This window comes from Indicator indicator, chromosome Z, assembly GCF_027791375.1.
Source record: "Indicator indicator isolate 239-I01 chromosome Z, UM_Iind_1.1, whole genome shotgun sequence".
NCBI lineage: Eukaryota > Metazoa > Chordata > Aves > Piciformes > Indicatoridae > Indicator > Indicator indicator.
The window spans coordinates 68487597-68505328 of NC_072053.1; the positions used below are offsets into that span (position 1 = coordinate 68487597).

Consider the following 17732-nt stretch of genomic DNA (forward strand, 5'->3'; position numbering starts at 1 on the left):
ATATAGTAATGATATTCCAATTCAGACATTAACCTAAATCCCTATCTGAAAAAAAACCCACAGATTATTAACATATGGAACATTAGTACTCTGTGATGATTTTTAAGTGACAATGCCCTAAATATGCAGTATGTCAAAGGTAATCCTCAAGCACTATTAGTAAGCTGCCTCATTGTGCCCTAAACAAATTTCAGATAATTGGAAGTTAGATACCAAACAGCAGGGCTTCCTTTGTAACCAATCAATATATAAATAGGCACACAGGATAAATTACCATCTAGAAGTAATAATTTCTTGTCCTTTGCTACAAAGGAGCCTAGATGACTAACTTAATCTAAAAGAAAGCACATCAAAACCATCTATCCAATACAGGATTGGAATGAATAGGTAGTACACAATGCTTTTTATCCAGATTGTTTTCTTCCATAAATGTGTGCTCATACCTGTTAATACCTTTTTTGAGGTTTTTGGTTTTGTGTTAAACCACTGTAGTCACCTAGCTCATGGCCCCTCAAGTAGTTGTATTATTTGCTCTGACAGAGCACCAAATCAATGGCACTGAGTTAGGAAGTCAGGACATCTTGCTATGAGAAAAAATGTTCATGTAATGGTACTTTGGAAGTTCTGACTCAGATTAAAATTAGTTGGATGTATATTTTGCCATCCCACTTGCATCTGAATATCATTTTAGAACTTCTTGTTCTCTTTTCACTAGATAAGATGATGGATTGTGAAACAGCTGCTACACAGGCTGAAACTACAGTTTAGCATCATGCTAAGGAAAGCCAGATGTTAATGGCACCTTTAACTTCTGCTTCAAAACTACCATCATCTAGGATTACATAGTACAGGTAGCAGCTATGACTCAGCTGAGTAATAGCGGCTTGTTTAGCTGACATTACTTTATTTTGCACTTTCTTTTTTATACTTTGAAACTCAGCTTTTTTGGATTGCTTTTCATACCAGTCTTCGAAACAAAAGTTTTAGTCTATAACCCACTCAGGTATAATGGGTTCTCTCCATGCAGCATTAAGATCCTTTGAAAAAAAAATTAAAAAAAAAAAAGTCAAACATACAATAGCAGAAAGCTCCACTACTGCAAGTATTTATGGCAGAAAGAATAAACTTATTGTGTAATCGTTGGATTCTAACGTATGTCTCTTTTTTATTATTATTACAAAGTTTGAGTATAGAAAACAAAAAAAAAAAAAGTATGTTGCACACAAAGTACCTTTGTGAAACAGGAGTAACTTTTAGGCCATCTTTAAAGCTTCAAGGCTTATGCCAACTTTTGTCACCAGTGAGATCTGAATAACCCAGTATCTGACTGGATAGCCCACTACTTCAAGCAAACCCATCACTTCTATAAAACCCAACTGACTTTACTGTTCAGCTACAGTAAATTTCCTTGAATCAATGTGTGTTTTATGATTTTCACAAATGCTATGTTTGACAATGTTTACTCTAAAGAGTAAACATTTCATAGCGTTACCTACTTCCAATGAGACGCAAAGAACACGCCAACCTCAGCTCCAGAAACTGCTGCAAATTAGTTCCAAAACAAGGCTGTATCTCTAAATTTCATCTATACTTAAAAATACATGTTATCAGATAAATGAATGTAAAAAGTACATATAGTCAGGTTTCAGTTTACTTCGAGTTGATTTATTAATAGAATCAGCATGACTAAGAAACACTGCCTATACAACAGTGTTGTGAAATTCACATTAAGACAGGCAAAACCATCTGGCCCTACTTGACACAGGTCTCAATACAGCCACCTATGTATCGCCTTCTTACTCCACATGCTATCCTGTCTCACAAAAAAATTAACATGTGCATTCTAAAACTAACAAAGACAAGTCATAGCAACACTTAGCTGACACTTAATGTGAAGTATAAAAGGTTTATATACAGTGATGTCCATAAAGGGCAATCGTGGTAAAGTAACAGAAAACAGGCATGAAGATTGTGTCACACTCAAGTGACTTGCTGCTCAGGCATCATACCCATCATCAGTCTTGTGTGCTTACCAAGTAAAACATCTGTCTTTAGGTAACACAGGCTTGTTACGGGCCCTGCTCTCAGAAAGATCAAAGTGGAACACAATCCCTGCAAAAATCCCTGATACACAGGCAAGAGCAGCAGGTTCAAAGTCTCCCTCTCTAGCACAGACCAAGCTCTGCAGTGCCTGTGTCCCTGTTTGGGTGCCTTTGCCCAGGTGCTGCTTCAGAGAGCCCTCATTTCACAACAATAACAAATTTACTTTTTGCATTTCAGCTGTGGCTTTGTAGGCATTCCTGAATCCTGTCTGTGTTGGCTCACACAACTGCCCTTTGTAAGGCAAGCCCAAAGTTTGGCATCACTGTCACTGTATCTTTTCCTCGTGCCTTCTACCATCTTAGTTATTGCATGTATGTTAATTTACGAAGACAAGCATCAAAGCTTGACAGCTGAAATATATGTTAACTGATCTCTGAAAGCTCACAAATCAGTTACCATTTCTCTTAAGCTCCGCTCCAAGACAAGCAAGTAAAGACATTTCTGATGACAGGTTCAGAGCATTGACAAAGACTGCAGTTTCTCAGCAGAATTCACAAGGCATTTTAAATCAGCATTTTAAATTACCTATCTGAGAAACTGAGTAAGTGTGCTACAAAGACACTGTGGAGTACCACCATATAGAAGGCTTCAGAGATTAGGGGAGTTGCATTATCCCACAACACCTCACAGTACTGATGATCAGTATGTATGAAACTATCAAAACCAACTGTTGCTGATGCTGCATGCAATAACTATAGACATAAACAATTATGAAGGCTTTGAGCCACTAAGCTAAGAATGTGAAATCAAAGCTCTTTATTGTTCTATCCACTCCCTTATTGTTTGATAAACTACAAGCCAGGTTACAATTGGCCCACACTTGCATGGAGAATTTCACCCTCTACTACCCTGCCCCATGACAACAAATACAGTTGCTTCTGCTGTGGTGCAGTGAGCCAAAACCAACTCACTGACAAAGAATATTTAATTTATTTTTTTAAATATAAAGTCTCATTAAATGAGGAAGCTCAACTGAATTAATCCAACAGGGGTTAATTCACACAAATTCAGGAACAAGGGAAATAAGAATACATGGGTATTACATTTCTTTCTGCACCAGCACAGGAGGCTTGCTGAACTTGGTAATATTGAACTTCTAAAAAACGCAAATTTATCTCCTTCAAGATCAAACTGGGGATGATACATTTATAGTTCAATCCCCTGCTTAGAACATTAACAGACATCTATGCACATCTGCAGAACACTGATCTAAAAACCAATACAAAAGAAATGAAAAACCTCTGCCTGAGTAAAAATTTCATGACTTTGAAAAATGCATTAATTTAGATTACGATTTTTATTCTAAGGCATAGACTGTCCTAATTAGCCAAAAATTAAAGCATCCTGAAACAAGTTTCAAACTGACAGTTCTGATTTTCAGAAGTACTTTCTCAGTGTTGCACAAGCATTACATACAATATATTCTGCAAACAGTGTTTCAGTAATGGAAGGCTGTGATCAGATTTCCCCTTCTCCAGGCTGAATCCCATTTTCTTACCCTTCTTTCTCAAGTCAATGTGGCTAAGGTTAGACCTTTGTGTCATGATTCTAAAACCTTAATTTCCATTAAAAGCACACCTAGACTTCCTCTTGCTGTAATTTAACTAATTACAGTGAAACATCAGCTAGTTCTTAAAGAATAAATGATTTATATCTCTGAAATTAAAAATTCCTTTTCAATATAAATGTATGCACTATTCTGTACAGAGCCTAATGCTATCCATATTAGTCCTTACAGGTTTTTACCAATTGTTTGCATTCTCAACTGAAATAAAGTTTGAGTTAGCGGAAAGACTTGATCAGAGCCACTAAGCATTCTTCACAGCATGACTTGGAGGAGATTACAAAGTGAGAAACATCTGATGGATTTTATTGGTGAACCTTCTACGTGTCTCCAAGTTTTTACGATGTGCTGCTTCACAATCAAATTAGCTTGACAATCAAAAGAGATGTAACTGAGCACCTTGTGTGAAGACTTTTATGAATCTGGAATAAATGCATTCAGAAGCCATTAACGCAACAAGTGTTCCTCTAATTCAAAGTGAGGAATGTATTTCGCTAGTACTTTAACCCTTATACTAACAAATCACTAAATGACTTCTATTACAGAACAAGAGCCTCTTGTACACCGACTTCGAGCTGCAAAAGGCCTAAGTAATTTATTTTAAAATCGGCTTCCCACGTGATTAAAAGAGGGCCCCAAAATAAAGTAAAAGGCTCAACAAGCCCTCCAAAGCCAAGGCGCGCTTTCCTTTCAGCCACCAATATGTTCGCCCGTTCCGGCGACCATTGTGTGCGGTGCACAGCAGCAGGAAGTCGGGCAGCTCTTCCGGAAGGAGAAGACCACCAGCCGGACAGGGAAGAGCTATCGCCTCCCAGTGCCGAGCGAATGCCAACTGGGTCTGCCCCTTCTTCCCACCGCGCGTCCCCAGGGAGTCAAGGACGCGACAAAACCCGGCCGAAGCCAGAGGGCGGCTGGGACCGACGGTCGCGAAGGCTCCAAGACGGGCAAGCGTCCGGCCCGCCCGCAAGAGCAGCCCAGGCCGCTACCTGCTGGTCTCCAGCGACGAGTAGCGCTCGGGCACGATATGGAGGCAGTGCTGGAAGAAGCGCACATGCCGGTCTCGCAGGAAGTCCAGCCGCTCCGGCTCCTCCGAGCACGACTGCTCTCCCCAGCCCGACGCCTGCACCGCCATCTTGTACCGCCCAGCGGACACGCACTGCGTCATTATCGGCCGCCGCCCCCTCCCCTCTGCGATGACGTCACCGGCCCCGGTGTTCCGCGCGTTCTGTCACTGCGGCAGGGGGCAGTTAAATGCGCTTTTAATACGAGCGGAAATACATGCCGTCACGCAAACACCGCCAGCCTAACAGATGACGTTTCAAATCCGACACTCGCAAAAGAGAAGGGTAATAGACGCCATCGTGCCAAGCAAGCTTTGTGACAGCTCTTGAGGCCTGTTGTCCGCTTCTCAGGCAAGGAAGTCCTCATCCTGCGACAGGGACAGGCAGCTGCTCATCTATAATCCTTGTCTCCAGGCTGGTATAGCTCTACAATCAGAAAGCATAAAGAGCTTTTACGTAAATGTATTTTTTGTTATGCTGCACGTCCATAGGTCTCCTCCTTACCTATGAGGAATATGTAAACGCAGTTCTGAAGGTGTTGGTGTTCTCTCTTTCGTACGTTCCTCCCAGCCCTTGGTAGGTTTGTATAACCTGGATGGGTCTCTGGTTACCTGAATCTCGACCTCGGAGTGAAACAAACAACCAAATTGGTCTTTGGCGCTGATCGGAGAATGAGTCAAGTGCACTCATTAGGTCTGCATCTTAATCAGTAAGTGCAGAGTAAACAAAACGAAGATAGCTATCCAGAGACTTGCCCCTCCACACTGTCATGGGAAATAGAAATGTGGAGTCGGTAATAGGGGCAGCAACTGCTTGCAGTCATTAAACTTTACAATCATTTAAAAGGTTAAACTCTTAAGAATCCAGACAATGTACCCAAAACTCTTCTGGAAGCCACCCTACTTATTTAACTAATAATGGAAAACTATTTTAAAAAAGCAAAACCACCACCCATATTGCAGCTCATTTGTATGAGCTTTGCCCAAAATAAATAATGCTGGCAGATTATAGATAAGGTCTCTTGCCTTTTTTTTTTCCTTTTTAAAACAAAAACGACTATGCTTGCTGCATTTTTGTCTCCTGATATCTAGCATGACTGTTTATTTTTCCTTTATGAGCTATAGAGAAGTAAAAATAATTGCTCTTTAGATGAGTGAGGAAAAAAGATTTAAACAACCAAGCTGCACACTCCTCAGATTAAAACAAAATAAAAGGTAAGCTACCTTCTCTCTTAACTTCGTCAACCTTCTTTTCTTTTCTAGTTTCTCTAATTCTTTGGCTTGTTCCTGTAGAATCCTTAGCTCCAGCTTATGGAGATCCTGATAATGCAATGAATGGAAAACCAACCTTTTATTTAAAACAAATTGTATGAAAATGTGTATGTAACCTTTTCACAGTTAACTTTTTGTTGTTTTGAAATTGTCACAGTACAGAATAACACTAGGTAACCACTTGCAATAGCTTGTCCTGCACAAATTACACAGTTTTCATTGAAAAGAAATTGTAGTTGTTATAACTCTGTTTATAAAAATAAATGTGCAATAGCTGCCAATAATAGCAATTCTGCAGTAATGAGATTTACACTGATGTGGGATCTAATCTGACCTTACAGGTACTGAAACCCGAAGGACATTTAAACATGTCTTTTTAATTCAGACCTGCCTATAAAAATGCTGTTTTCTATAGCATGGAGAGCAAAGCAACCCAAGCTGCTTTCCCCAAAAATTTCTGAATTGACATAGATAAAACAATTTCTATACGTAGAAATACAGACTTGAACTTAAGATATTGAGGAAGAGGAATATCTGTCTGTGAAATAAAGTTTCATACTGTTTATTGTATATAACAGATGCTCTTATAGTGAATCAAGAATAGTTATAAATGAATGAAACTTGGGTTTTAAAAAGCATTTCTATTGTAGGAATAAGCAGGCATATTTAAAACAACAACACACATAAATGAAGATGTAATTACGCACACGCTCTTGAAACTTGGAAACTTTTTCTGCAGCAGTTCTCTTCATTTTCTCCTTTTCATCTTCTCCCTTCTCCTTTTCAAGTTTTTCAAGTTTCTCCTTTTCTTTCTTCTGCAATGTATACCTTTCCAACAGTAACTTCATATGGCACTGGCGACCTTTTTGTTGCTTTTTCTCCTTCTCTTGTAGTTTGAGCTGTGATTCTTGTTCCATTACAAACGCTATTGCTTTCTTTTTCTTTGATGCTTCAGTTACTGCTTGCTGTCTTTTTCTTTCCTCTTCTTTTTGCTTCTGTGCTTCTTTGTGCTGCAGCCATAGTTCCTTGAACATTTTCTCAGATTTCTCTTTCTCCGTCAAGTTTCCATCTTTTCCTTGCTGCTGTTTTTCTCTCCGCTTCCTAATTGACTGCAAGAGTACAGCAGAAAAAAACCTCAAAGTTTTCATGAAAATTTTACACCTTCTTGTTGATTCAGTCTGATAAAAACATGCTCTAAGGACAGAAACTGCAGACAGGAAGAAGTACTTATGTCTGTTTCAATTTATTGTATCCATTTATTTATCCATGTATTTATTTATTTATCCATGTATTTATTGTTAACTTTGGGTTGTTGTGAATGTTGGTGTAGTATGCTTTTTAATGCAAACATATTTCAGGTCTTACGAGTTTTTTTCTTAAAATTAACAATTCCATCCAGTATCTTACAATTTGGTTTTTATGTCAATTATTTATTACTCAGATGGATAGTTCTTGAAGGAATCATAATTCTCTATGTCAGTATGGCACAGGTATAATGCCTGTAAGACTGGACAGGCATTTTTCAGACAGGTCTAACTAGAACTGCAGTTTCAGAGAGGATCACTTATTGCCCTGGGACTGGCAGTTAACCCCAGAGACCACTGCGATCAAATGCATTTATAATATACTTTGGCAATGCACAGCCCACTTCAGTGTGTTCTTAGGTGTGTGCTTATTGATAATTCTTCAAGACATGTATTTCTGGCAAGTTGAGGATGTGAAAGACTTAGTTACAAACCATGAACTGTAAATAGATACCCACCTAACACTTATCGCCAGAAAGGCAAACACAAAAATAAGAAATGCATGCATTTTAAATATTAGTACTTTTTCTTAAAGCTACAAAAGCCCTAGAGGGATTACTTTACCTCTTTCTTTCTTTTGTGTAAAGTTAGAAATTCTTGATACCATTTGTCATGCTGTTCAATATCTTCTTTTGTTCTTCCACATAAATACTCAAGGGCTTCATCCATGTAAGATAACTTTCCTTTGTGTTTTGTCCACACCTTCAGAAAACTTCGATGATCACAATCATTCCAGCCTCCCTGCCACCTTCCTGTTCTCTGAAGAAATCTTCCAAACTCTACTACTTCTTCAAGTAGGTGATCTTCCTGTATTTTATCAACTGAGACCCTGGCTGATGGTAATTTCAAAACTTTTTCTGTTCTTGAGTTGCCTAATGCGCACAGTTCCATTTTTCTCTCAAAGATACTGAGCTCATTAATGGTAGTTTTTTCCTCCTTCAAAAGCTGTTGATATCTGGAGAAAAAAAGAACAAACAATAAAATGTAAGAAAAAAAATCCAGTATTCATTGTTCATTGAAAGAAAATTAATTCTGGAATTCTCTAATGCCACACAAAAGCTATTCTTCAAAGGCGATGAACTAAAATTCTAACCACAGATGACAGCACAGTTGCAATGATTTCATAATAAAGCACTACACAATCAGAGTTAAGTTACCCTTTTAGTCAAAGCACACATTTATGGTAAACAACTCCATCCCCTCCTGACACCATTGGACAGAAGGGGGAAGAAAACCCCACCCACTTAAAACAACAGCAACAACAAAACCCCCACAATCTACTCTCTTCTGCATCCTTCCTCTGAAAAGCCTTTTCACAGGCAAATCACTAATATATTGGATCACTGGAACAGCTATATAAACAGCCTCTAAAAGGCTGTGTATCAAGGTTCTAACATTGATAGTTTAAGTTTTGATTTACATACCACAAGAATCACTAGCAAAGGGTAAATCAATAAAACAGTTTACTTGATTAACGCAATTTTCACTGTGTCTTATGAAAGCACTTTTTCTTCTAGCTGAAGCATGTATAAACATACATTTGCCTGTGTTCTTCTTTAAAAGCATTGATGGCATTTTCAACTTCTTCCATCATTTCCTTGAGGTTGTCAACAACTAAAAGGCAAAAGAAGAAAAGAGTGCATCACTTAGAAGTCTACAATATTTACCAGTAACTCAGCACTATCCAGAGATGTAGGCACTTACAGAGATTGCAGGGACACTTTTATTTCAGTGTACAAAAAAGGCAGACATTTCTATTTCAAACAGCCTTAAAAGACAGAATCATTTATTCAAAAGGTGTGATTTCAGAATGATTTACCTAACTGGATGCAAATCCCAGTATAAATGTTTATTTCCACTAATCAAGTCTTGGTCTGTGTAACCTTCAGGATTCACAGCCTAATCCTAAAGGTTTTTCACTTCTGTTTTTTTCATAACAATGCAATTAGTAACTTAAAAGGCACACTCGAGTCTTTGGTTTACAGCAGGCTGTAGCAATCTTATATTGAACCTTCAGGTCAATACTTTCACAAAGCTGACAAATACCAAAGTAAGACTTCATCATGTACACTCAGCATGCTGTAGTCCTGCTAAGGAGAAAGGAAGACAGCTATCTAGGGAACATCTGTTTTGCAATGGTAGGAAAGAAGTTTTAGAATTTGTTTTAAACAAGCACAGCATCTCTATGGGAACACATTGGACCAACAGTTTAACTAACTTGGCTTTAAAAAAATCGATAAACTAAATTAGTACGGTTATAGCATCTAATTATATCTATTTTAGTTCAGTTTTCATGCCTGGTTAGTTCTTGGTATCTTTGCTGACAGTTTTTTTTTATAGAACAGATAACAAATAAATTAAATGAGAGGCATTTTATCTAGCATCAGAAAGCCCTCAGCCTGCAGGAGGGCTTCAGCCTGAGTTCTCTGCAAGGTAGTAGAACATCACAGAAGAATGGTTCTTTCAGTGCTTATTTGCAAGAAGTTGTCCTGAGTTGTTTCAGCATTTTCCCCAGAATATTCCAATTTATACCTCAAGCTATGTGCATATCTAGAAATTAGTTCCCTGAGGACCCTACTCTGTAATTGCTTACTAGATGAAAGGGAGCTATAGAGCACTAGAATATTAACTTTTATTTTACATCACTTCTAAGACAGAGGTGGTTTATCTGTTTCCACACAGGACTGCATGTCTTTCACCTTTTCCTAACTTTCTGCATTCTTCTTGTATTTCCGGAAAAGCAGACAAAGTGAAGAAGTAGTATACAAGGTCTGCAGAAGAATCAAAAGCCCAACTATGCAAGAAACATGTCTTTAGAGGAAAATGTTTTTAAATCTGTCATCACAACTTACGTTCTGGTGTAGGCTTCACATCTTGTAATTGTTGCTGAAGTTTCTTCACATTATTTTGTATTTTTGAAAGCTGCTGCAGGATCTTAACTTCTGTTAAACAAAATAAGGTGCTGATAGTTCTAGTAGTTTCTTTGTGCTTTCAATTCAGTAGAACAGCAATGAAGTGTCCAAAATAAACTAGTGAACCCATAAATACAGTATTGATGAGGATGAAGTACTAAGGAGCTGTATCTTCTAAAAGTTTTGGTTTAAGGAAGGGATAAGAGAGTCCAGGACCTCAACATAACAAAATGTAGCTAAGACGTGACCTTGCTGGTTCCCCCTGAGAGCACAAAAGTGTAAAAGCATGTAGATCATGCTGAAAGAGTTGAACATGGTAAATGAGAGGTTTGGGGGTTCTTGTACACCCCCTAAAAGATCATACTCTAACATTCTTTCACATCTCACATGTAGTACTTTACACCTCTCATCTTTGTCTCCTTCATTATCTCACAACAGTATCTGTATCCATACTTCCATGCTCCTTTCTTATACCTGGAAATCTTTTTGAACTTAGTCATTACTCAAAAATATTTACATCTTTTAAGGGCTGCAAGATGTAAAGGATATGATAAGTTTTCCTTAATTAAAAGATGTGCATAAAAACACATAGAAATTTGTAAGGTAACTGTATTTGTAATTGTCTTTTAAGTGTCTGTTCCCATCGTCAATTTATTTTACTTTGATCTTCTACGTCAGAAGTCAGAGCATGATTTATTACGTTTGAACTACTCTCAGTACTGTGACGAGGAAGTCGCATTTTTCCCTTAAGTATTTATTTCATAAGCGGAACAGATATTTTAGGACAGAATGTGTACCATCTCAAAACACTGTTTAGTCATTGAGTATTCAATATAAATTAATCTGGAAACTCCAGACACAGAACTGTTAAAAAATGTATTTAAGAGCAGCAATCAGTATATGAAAGGTTATATCGTGGTAAGTATATATTTATTGTACATTAGCTGGACTACATTAGAATTTGCAATGCACACATGAAATTGCTTCCATGTTTCTAAATTAGTGACTTTCCATCAGTTACGGGTAGTATCTCCTACACTCAAGATTGAAAGAAAAACATTAATAACACAGAAGGCCTAAAACGTAAATTTATGCTTCTGAATGTGGAAGAGTTCATTACAAGCAATACACGTGGTGAAATACACTTTCATCAGCATCTACGTTCCACCTGAACTTGTCTCAAACCATTTAAAGCAAACAATAAAAAAACCCCAAACAAAACCAGATAAAACACCACTTACTTTCAGCTTCCCTACTGACAGTCATGCTATGTTCCAGTTCCTCTAGTATGCTGTATTCTGCCCTGATACTGCTCTTCCTATTGTAAAGATGTTCATTTTTGCCTTTTTCTGTATTTGCAAGCCTGGAAAAAAGGTTGCCACACTAAGTAAGACACAAATACTTAGCAAAACTCCAAGATTTTCCAAGGTTAATATCTGGCTGAAGCTGTGTTGTAGATTTCATACAAATAACTGGTTTGTTCTTAGAGCAGTTTGCAAGGAAAAGTCTTTCTGCAGTTATACATACCAAAGTAACGTAAGAACCTGAACAAGAGAAAGTAGTTTATGAGAAAATTACCTCGCTGACAGGCAGGGTTTCACATACAAAACGCCCTGAAAAGTTACTGATATGCTCACTACAGGGAGCCTTATGAGAATTTTCATGGGGAACAGCAGGGACAGAGCCAGGCTGTATTAAGGCAGTTGCACACATAGGTGGAGCCCCAGCACAGGCAAAGCAAGTATGTTCCCTCAGCTTTAACACTGGTAAGTACTTCTGTTAACAGAATACTCAAATTCATTGGCTTTAAATAACTTAAGATATTAAAGCTGCTACATTACTTACTGACTATGCTTTATGTATAGTACAGAGAGCTATAGGTGTCTTTTGCTTTCTTGCTAAGAATGAAAGCTTTAGAGTACAAAATCAGCATGGGATGTGCTTTGCAGGCAGTACAACAGTTTGACCTACAAAACAGCATATACAATACTGCAGATACCACAGTCCTGAGCACATCTGTGCAGCCACCACATTAGAGATCGGAACAGTAGGATACTGGTACCACATACAATGGAGACATAGGATTCCCAACATTAACACTTGACAACTCAAGAAACTCTGTCTCTCAGTAGCAGCTCGGTTCATCATCATACTGTTTTGTTACAGGGTTTAAACCCCTACACATTGCATTTATGGCTCAGAGTTTAAGTGCTTTGCTGTCCACTGGAATTTACAGACTAGACCCAAGTACTGAATCTCTCCACACAGTACACTAGAAGCCTTCAAACACAACAGCTACAGGACAATGTGCTGTCTTGTTTGAAGTTAATTGGAAACTTCTGTGTTACCCAGCAATCATTTCTTGAGCCACAACCCAGGATCCAGAATAACCAAGGAAAAACTGATTCAGTTAGATGGCATAAAACACTACTCTCAGACAAGTCACAGTACCACAGGATGTCAGCGGTTGGAAGGGACCCAAAGAGATCGAGTCCATCCCCCCTGCCAGAGCAGGACCATACAATCTAGCTCAGGTCACGGAGGAGCACATCCAGACAGGCCTTGAAAGTCTCCAGAGAAAGAGACTCCACAACCTCTCTGGGGAGCCTGTTCCAGTCCTCTGCGACCCTTACAGTAAAGAAGTTCCCACTTCTGTTGAGGTGGAACCTCCTGTGCTGCAGCTTACATCCATTGCTCCTTGTCCTATCACAGGGAGCATGTGAGAAGAGCCTGTCCCCTGCCCCCTGACACCCAGCCCTCAGACATTTAGGCATATTTATTAAATGCCCTCTCAGTCTTCTCTTTTCCAGACTAAAAAGCCCCAGGTCCCTCAGCCTCTCCTCATAAGGCACTTGCTTCAGTCCCCTAATCATCCTTGTAGCCCTCCGCTGGACCCTCTCCAGCAGATCCCTGTCCCTTTTAAACTGGGGAGGCCAAAACAATGCAGTACTCAAGATGAGGTCTCACCAGGGCAGATTAGAGGGGGAAGAGAACCTCTCTCGATCTACTGCACACATTCTTCTTAATACACCCCAGGATCCCATTGGCCTTCTTGGCCAGGAGGGCACATTGCTGTCCCATGGATAACTTGTTATCCACCAGGACTCCCAGATCCCTCTCCACAGGGCTGCTCTCCAGCAGATGACCTCCCAACCTCTACTGGTGCAGTTTATTATTCCTCCTCAGATGCAGGACTCTGCGCTTGTCCTTGTTGAACGTCATTAGGTTCCTCTGTGCCCAGCTCTCCAGTCTGTCCAAGTCATGCTGAACGGCTGCACAGCCTTCAGCTGTATCAGCCAAACCTCCCAGCTTGGTGTCATCAGCAAACTTGCTGAGCAGACACTCTGTTCCATTATCAATGTGATTGATGAAGATGTTGAACAGCACCAGACCCAGCACTGATCCCTGGGGGACTCCACTAGTTACAGCTCTCCAGTTGGACCTGACACCATTGATTACTACTCTTTGAACTCTATCTTGTAACCAGTTCCTAATCCACCTCACTGTCTGCTCTTCCATCCCACATTTCCTGAGCTTGCTCACTAGGATGTCATTGGAGACTGTGTCAAAGGCCTTGCTAAGGTCAAGGTAGACTACATCCACTGGTCTCCCTACATCTACCCATTCAGTTATGGCATGATAGAATGCTATCAGATTAGTCAAGCATGATTTCCCCTTGATAAATCCATGCTGACTACTCCTAATAACCTCCTTCTCTTCCAAGTGCCCTGAGATGCCCTCCAGAAGGAGCTGCTCCATCATTTTTACAGGGATAGGGGTGAGGCTGACTGGTCGATAGTTCCCTGGAATCTCTTTCTTGCCATTTTTGAAGACTAGAGTGACATTGGCTCTCCTCCAGTCCTCAGGCACCTCTCCTGTCTGCCAAGATTTAGCAAAAATGATGGAGAGCAATAACATCAGCAATTTCTCACAGCACTCTTGGGTGCATCTCATCAGGGCCCATGAACTCGTGAATATTAAACTTGTGTAACTTATCCTTAACCCAGTCTTCACTGACCATTGAGGAGCATTCCTTCCTCCAGGCTTCCTCTCCTTCATCCAGGGTCTGGAGTACACAGGGGAGTTCAGTCTTAGGTGTAAAACTGAAGCAAAGAAGGCATTCAGCAACTCTGCCTTCTCTGCATCCTCAGTTATCAGGGCTGCCTCCTCGTTCAGCAGTGGCAACACACCTTCCCTATTCTTCCTTTTCCTACTGATGTATTTGAAGAAGCCCTTCTTGTTCTCTTTTACTTCCCTTGCCAGTTTCAGTTCCATGTTGCTTTCCAACATGCCCTGACAATTCTCTGTAGTTCTCCCAAGTGACAAATCTCTTCTTCCAAGAATTGTAAGTTTCTTTCTTCCCTGAGATTTCCTTCAGGAGCTCCTTGCTCACCCATGCAGGTCTCCTAGCACGTCCACCCGATTTTCTACTCAAGGGAACACACTTAGCTTGGGCTTGGAGGAAGTGGTCTTTAAAAATTAACCAACTTTCTTGGGTTTCTTTACCCTCCACGGTCTTAGCCCATGGGATTTCTGCAAGTATGTCTCTGAAGAGTACAAAGTTAGCTCTCCAGAAGTCTACTTGTTGGTCTGCTTCTACCCTGTATAATACTAAACTCCACCATGTCATGATCACTGTCACCAAGGCTGTTCCCGACCCTAATGCCTTCAACCAGTCCTTCTTTTATTAGTTAATACAAGGTACAGCAGTGTACCTCTCCTTGTTGGTTCCTCCATTACCTGCATCGAGAATTTATCACTGATACACTGCAAGAGCCTTTTGGACTGACTGTGCCTGGCTGTGTGAGCTTCCCAACAAATATCTAGGTGATTGAAGTCACTCATGAGTACCAATGAGTTTGCTCTAGAAGGTACCTCCAGTTGACTGCAGAAGGCCTCATCAATATCTTCCTCTTGGTTTGGTGGTCTACAGTAGACACCTACAACAATTTCACCTCCTTTCCCACATCCCTTTCAACCTGCTCTGCCTCCCCCCTTGGATAGAACTCAGCATATTTCAGTACTCCCCCACCTTGTCTTGCTGGTCTGTCCTTCCTGAACAGTACATAGCCATCCATGACAACATTCCAGTCGTGGGAGCTGTCCCACCATGTTTCAGTGATGGCAATTATATCATAGTTATTCAGCCTAATGCAGATCTCCAGCTCCTCTTGCTTATTCCTCATGCTCCAGGGAGAGAATTCATCTATTGGCTTTCACTTTTGCAGCCTGACCATTCCTAGCCACCTCTCTGGCCACCAACCTAGCAATGAGCTCTGCATGTGCTGATTCCTTATCACTTGATCCCTGTGGTACATCTCTGTAAGACTTCTTTAATCGTTCTTGTGTGTCCCCCAGCATGGTGCAACGTAACAGGCTGAAGGCTCTTAGCCTCCCACCCTGGCGTGCCGTCCCTCAGCTTGTACTCACTGCTAGCCCTTGCATCTTCTCCAACACACAACTCACTGTTATCTACCTCCCCTGAGATAGCAGTGGAGCTGACACATCACTCCACAATTGTCTTGGGCTTTCTTACAGTAAGCTTGGCTTTTTCCCTCCCCCACTTCCAACCTAGTTTAAAGCACAATTAATGAGCCCCTCCAACCCCTGCAGGGTGACTGTTCATAGCTACAAATGTCTGCTTCAGCTGGCTGGATACATCACCTCTTCCTCACAATGCTTGTACATTCAAGAAGGAATCTCCCTGTTCTTTCAGCTGTCAGCAGCACGGTTGTTAGAGCAATTACTCAAGATATAGTGAAACACTTAAATCACTTTTATGATTTGGAGAATCACCCCCATTTTCTATTTTCCTAGATATTCTAGATGAAACACTTTCGATCTTCTCAGATGAAGCTGTTGTAATGCTGCTTCAATTCTGCTTTTGTGGGTATGCCTTAGGTAAGCACAGCTGAGCAAGAAAACTGAGAACTCAGTTAAGCCACATGCACTTTCTATTTTTTCCATCTAGTGGTAGTAATACTTTAATAAAGATGACTGACCAAAGTACAAATGGTAATTGGAACAAGAGGGCATTCTGCAGCTCATGAGTCTGTTCTGAATTACTGTAACAACAAAATAATCTCTGACTGAGCTCCTGAAAAGACAGCCTTAACCCAAAGGTTTCGTTACCATAAATTCTTACCTTGAACCTTATCTCTAGAAAAGCATGAAAATATCCTTATGATGAAATGTTTAACTTACTGAGTTTTTAGCTTTTCTGCAGTTCTTATGGATTCAACTTTCTTATCTTGTTCAGCTTTCATCTTCCAGTTGTGAATGTGTCGACCAGCACCTGCAGTACTGGAACAGCTGTCATTCTGTACGTAACAAAATCAAGTATTATTCAAAACCAGTTATTTAGTTTTCAAATGCTCATTGTCTACTTTTAAGCAGGCATCCTGCCAGCACACAGCAATGGCAGTACTTCAGTCCTATACTGGTTCAACTAATTTAAAGTCACACAGGTATAAAGCTGGAGTGACAAGTGATGGCAATCTGATGATTGCCATAAAAACATTACTCAGCAGAAAAATGAAAAGCAACATCAGCTTGCTTTAACAGAGGCTGCTCACCACACTGCAATACTCAATCAAGGTAACTGCCTTGCCTCTCATGGCAGTCAGGCTTTGAGGAGTCACACTTAACTACCTGCCTGCCTATGGGCATACAATCTATACGGGACAGGTCACCTCCATTCCATCTACTTCAAGAAAAACACTACCTTAGCTTCTGAAATCTGATTAATAACCCACACAAATTGTTAACCCTTATTCACAGCAACCCTGAACATCCTTAACATCACCACTGCTATGAATGCAGACTAAGAAGCCACCTGTTCAGCTTTCTCAGTTACCAGTTTGAGGCCTGCCCGGCAAATCCACACTGTTATCTACAGGTTTCTTTTAACATTTATCCCTACACCTTGTATGCAGCTGGAACTCCTCGGCAGGACCACAGAGAGGGGTATACCGTGGCCAGCAGGAAAGGCCGAAGGGACAAACGGCAGCTCCGCGCCGCGGCCTTTACCTGTTGCTGCCCGACGGCCGCCGCTGCAACGCCCATGGCCAGCGCAGCCATGTTGGGGGCGGCCCCTGTAGCAGTCCCGCTCCGCCCCGCCGGCAGCGCGCTGAGGGGTGGCCTGCGCCGTGCCTCCCACTGCGACGGGGTGATTCGAGCCTCCCAAAATCCGGAGGTTTGGACAGTAAAGAGGGGAGGTTTGTGCGCACTTGAGCTACTGTATGCATGTGCGAGGTGCCACCGTCTTTGAGGGAAGGTTCCATCCACAGTGCCCGCAGCCGTGGAAACCCGGCAGCTGTGCAGCCGAGGTGAGAAGCATTCAGAGAAGTCAACGACCTCGAGAGGTCCCAAGCGTTTCCAAGCGTTCCTCAAGCTCTCTCCAATGCGGTTTGAGCCCTCTGAGTTGTCCGAAAGAGCTGGAGTCGTAGGCTGGACATCACAACCTGGTGGCCCATCAGGGCGGCGTGCAGAAGACCTGATGGACAGCGCTGGCCTGA

The 17732-nt window shown here is 40.9% G+C and overlaps 1 protein-coding gene across 1 annotated transcript; it reads right to left on the reverse strand.

Moving 5' to 3' along the window:
• Positions 1–4890: 4890 nt before the first annotated feature.
• On the reverse strand, positions 4891–17295 carry CCDC112 (coiled-coil domain containing 112). Its single transcript, XM_054397701.1, has 10 exons — positions 17245–17295; positions 16420–16535; positions 11457–11578; positions 10156–10245; positions 8842–8917; positions 7868–8258; positions 6707–7108; positions 5952–6047; positions 5233–5351; positions 4891–5154 (listed from the first exon to the last, which is right to left on the reverse strand). The coding sequence occupies exons 1-10, from the start codon at positions 17293–17295 to the stop codon at positions 5124–5126; spliced, it is 1494 nt and encodes a 497-aa protein (XP_054253676.1). The 3' UTR covers positions 4891–5123.
• Positions 17296–17732: the final 437 nt, after the last annotated feature.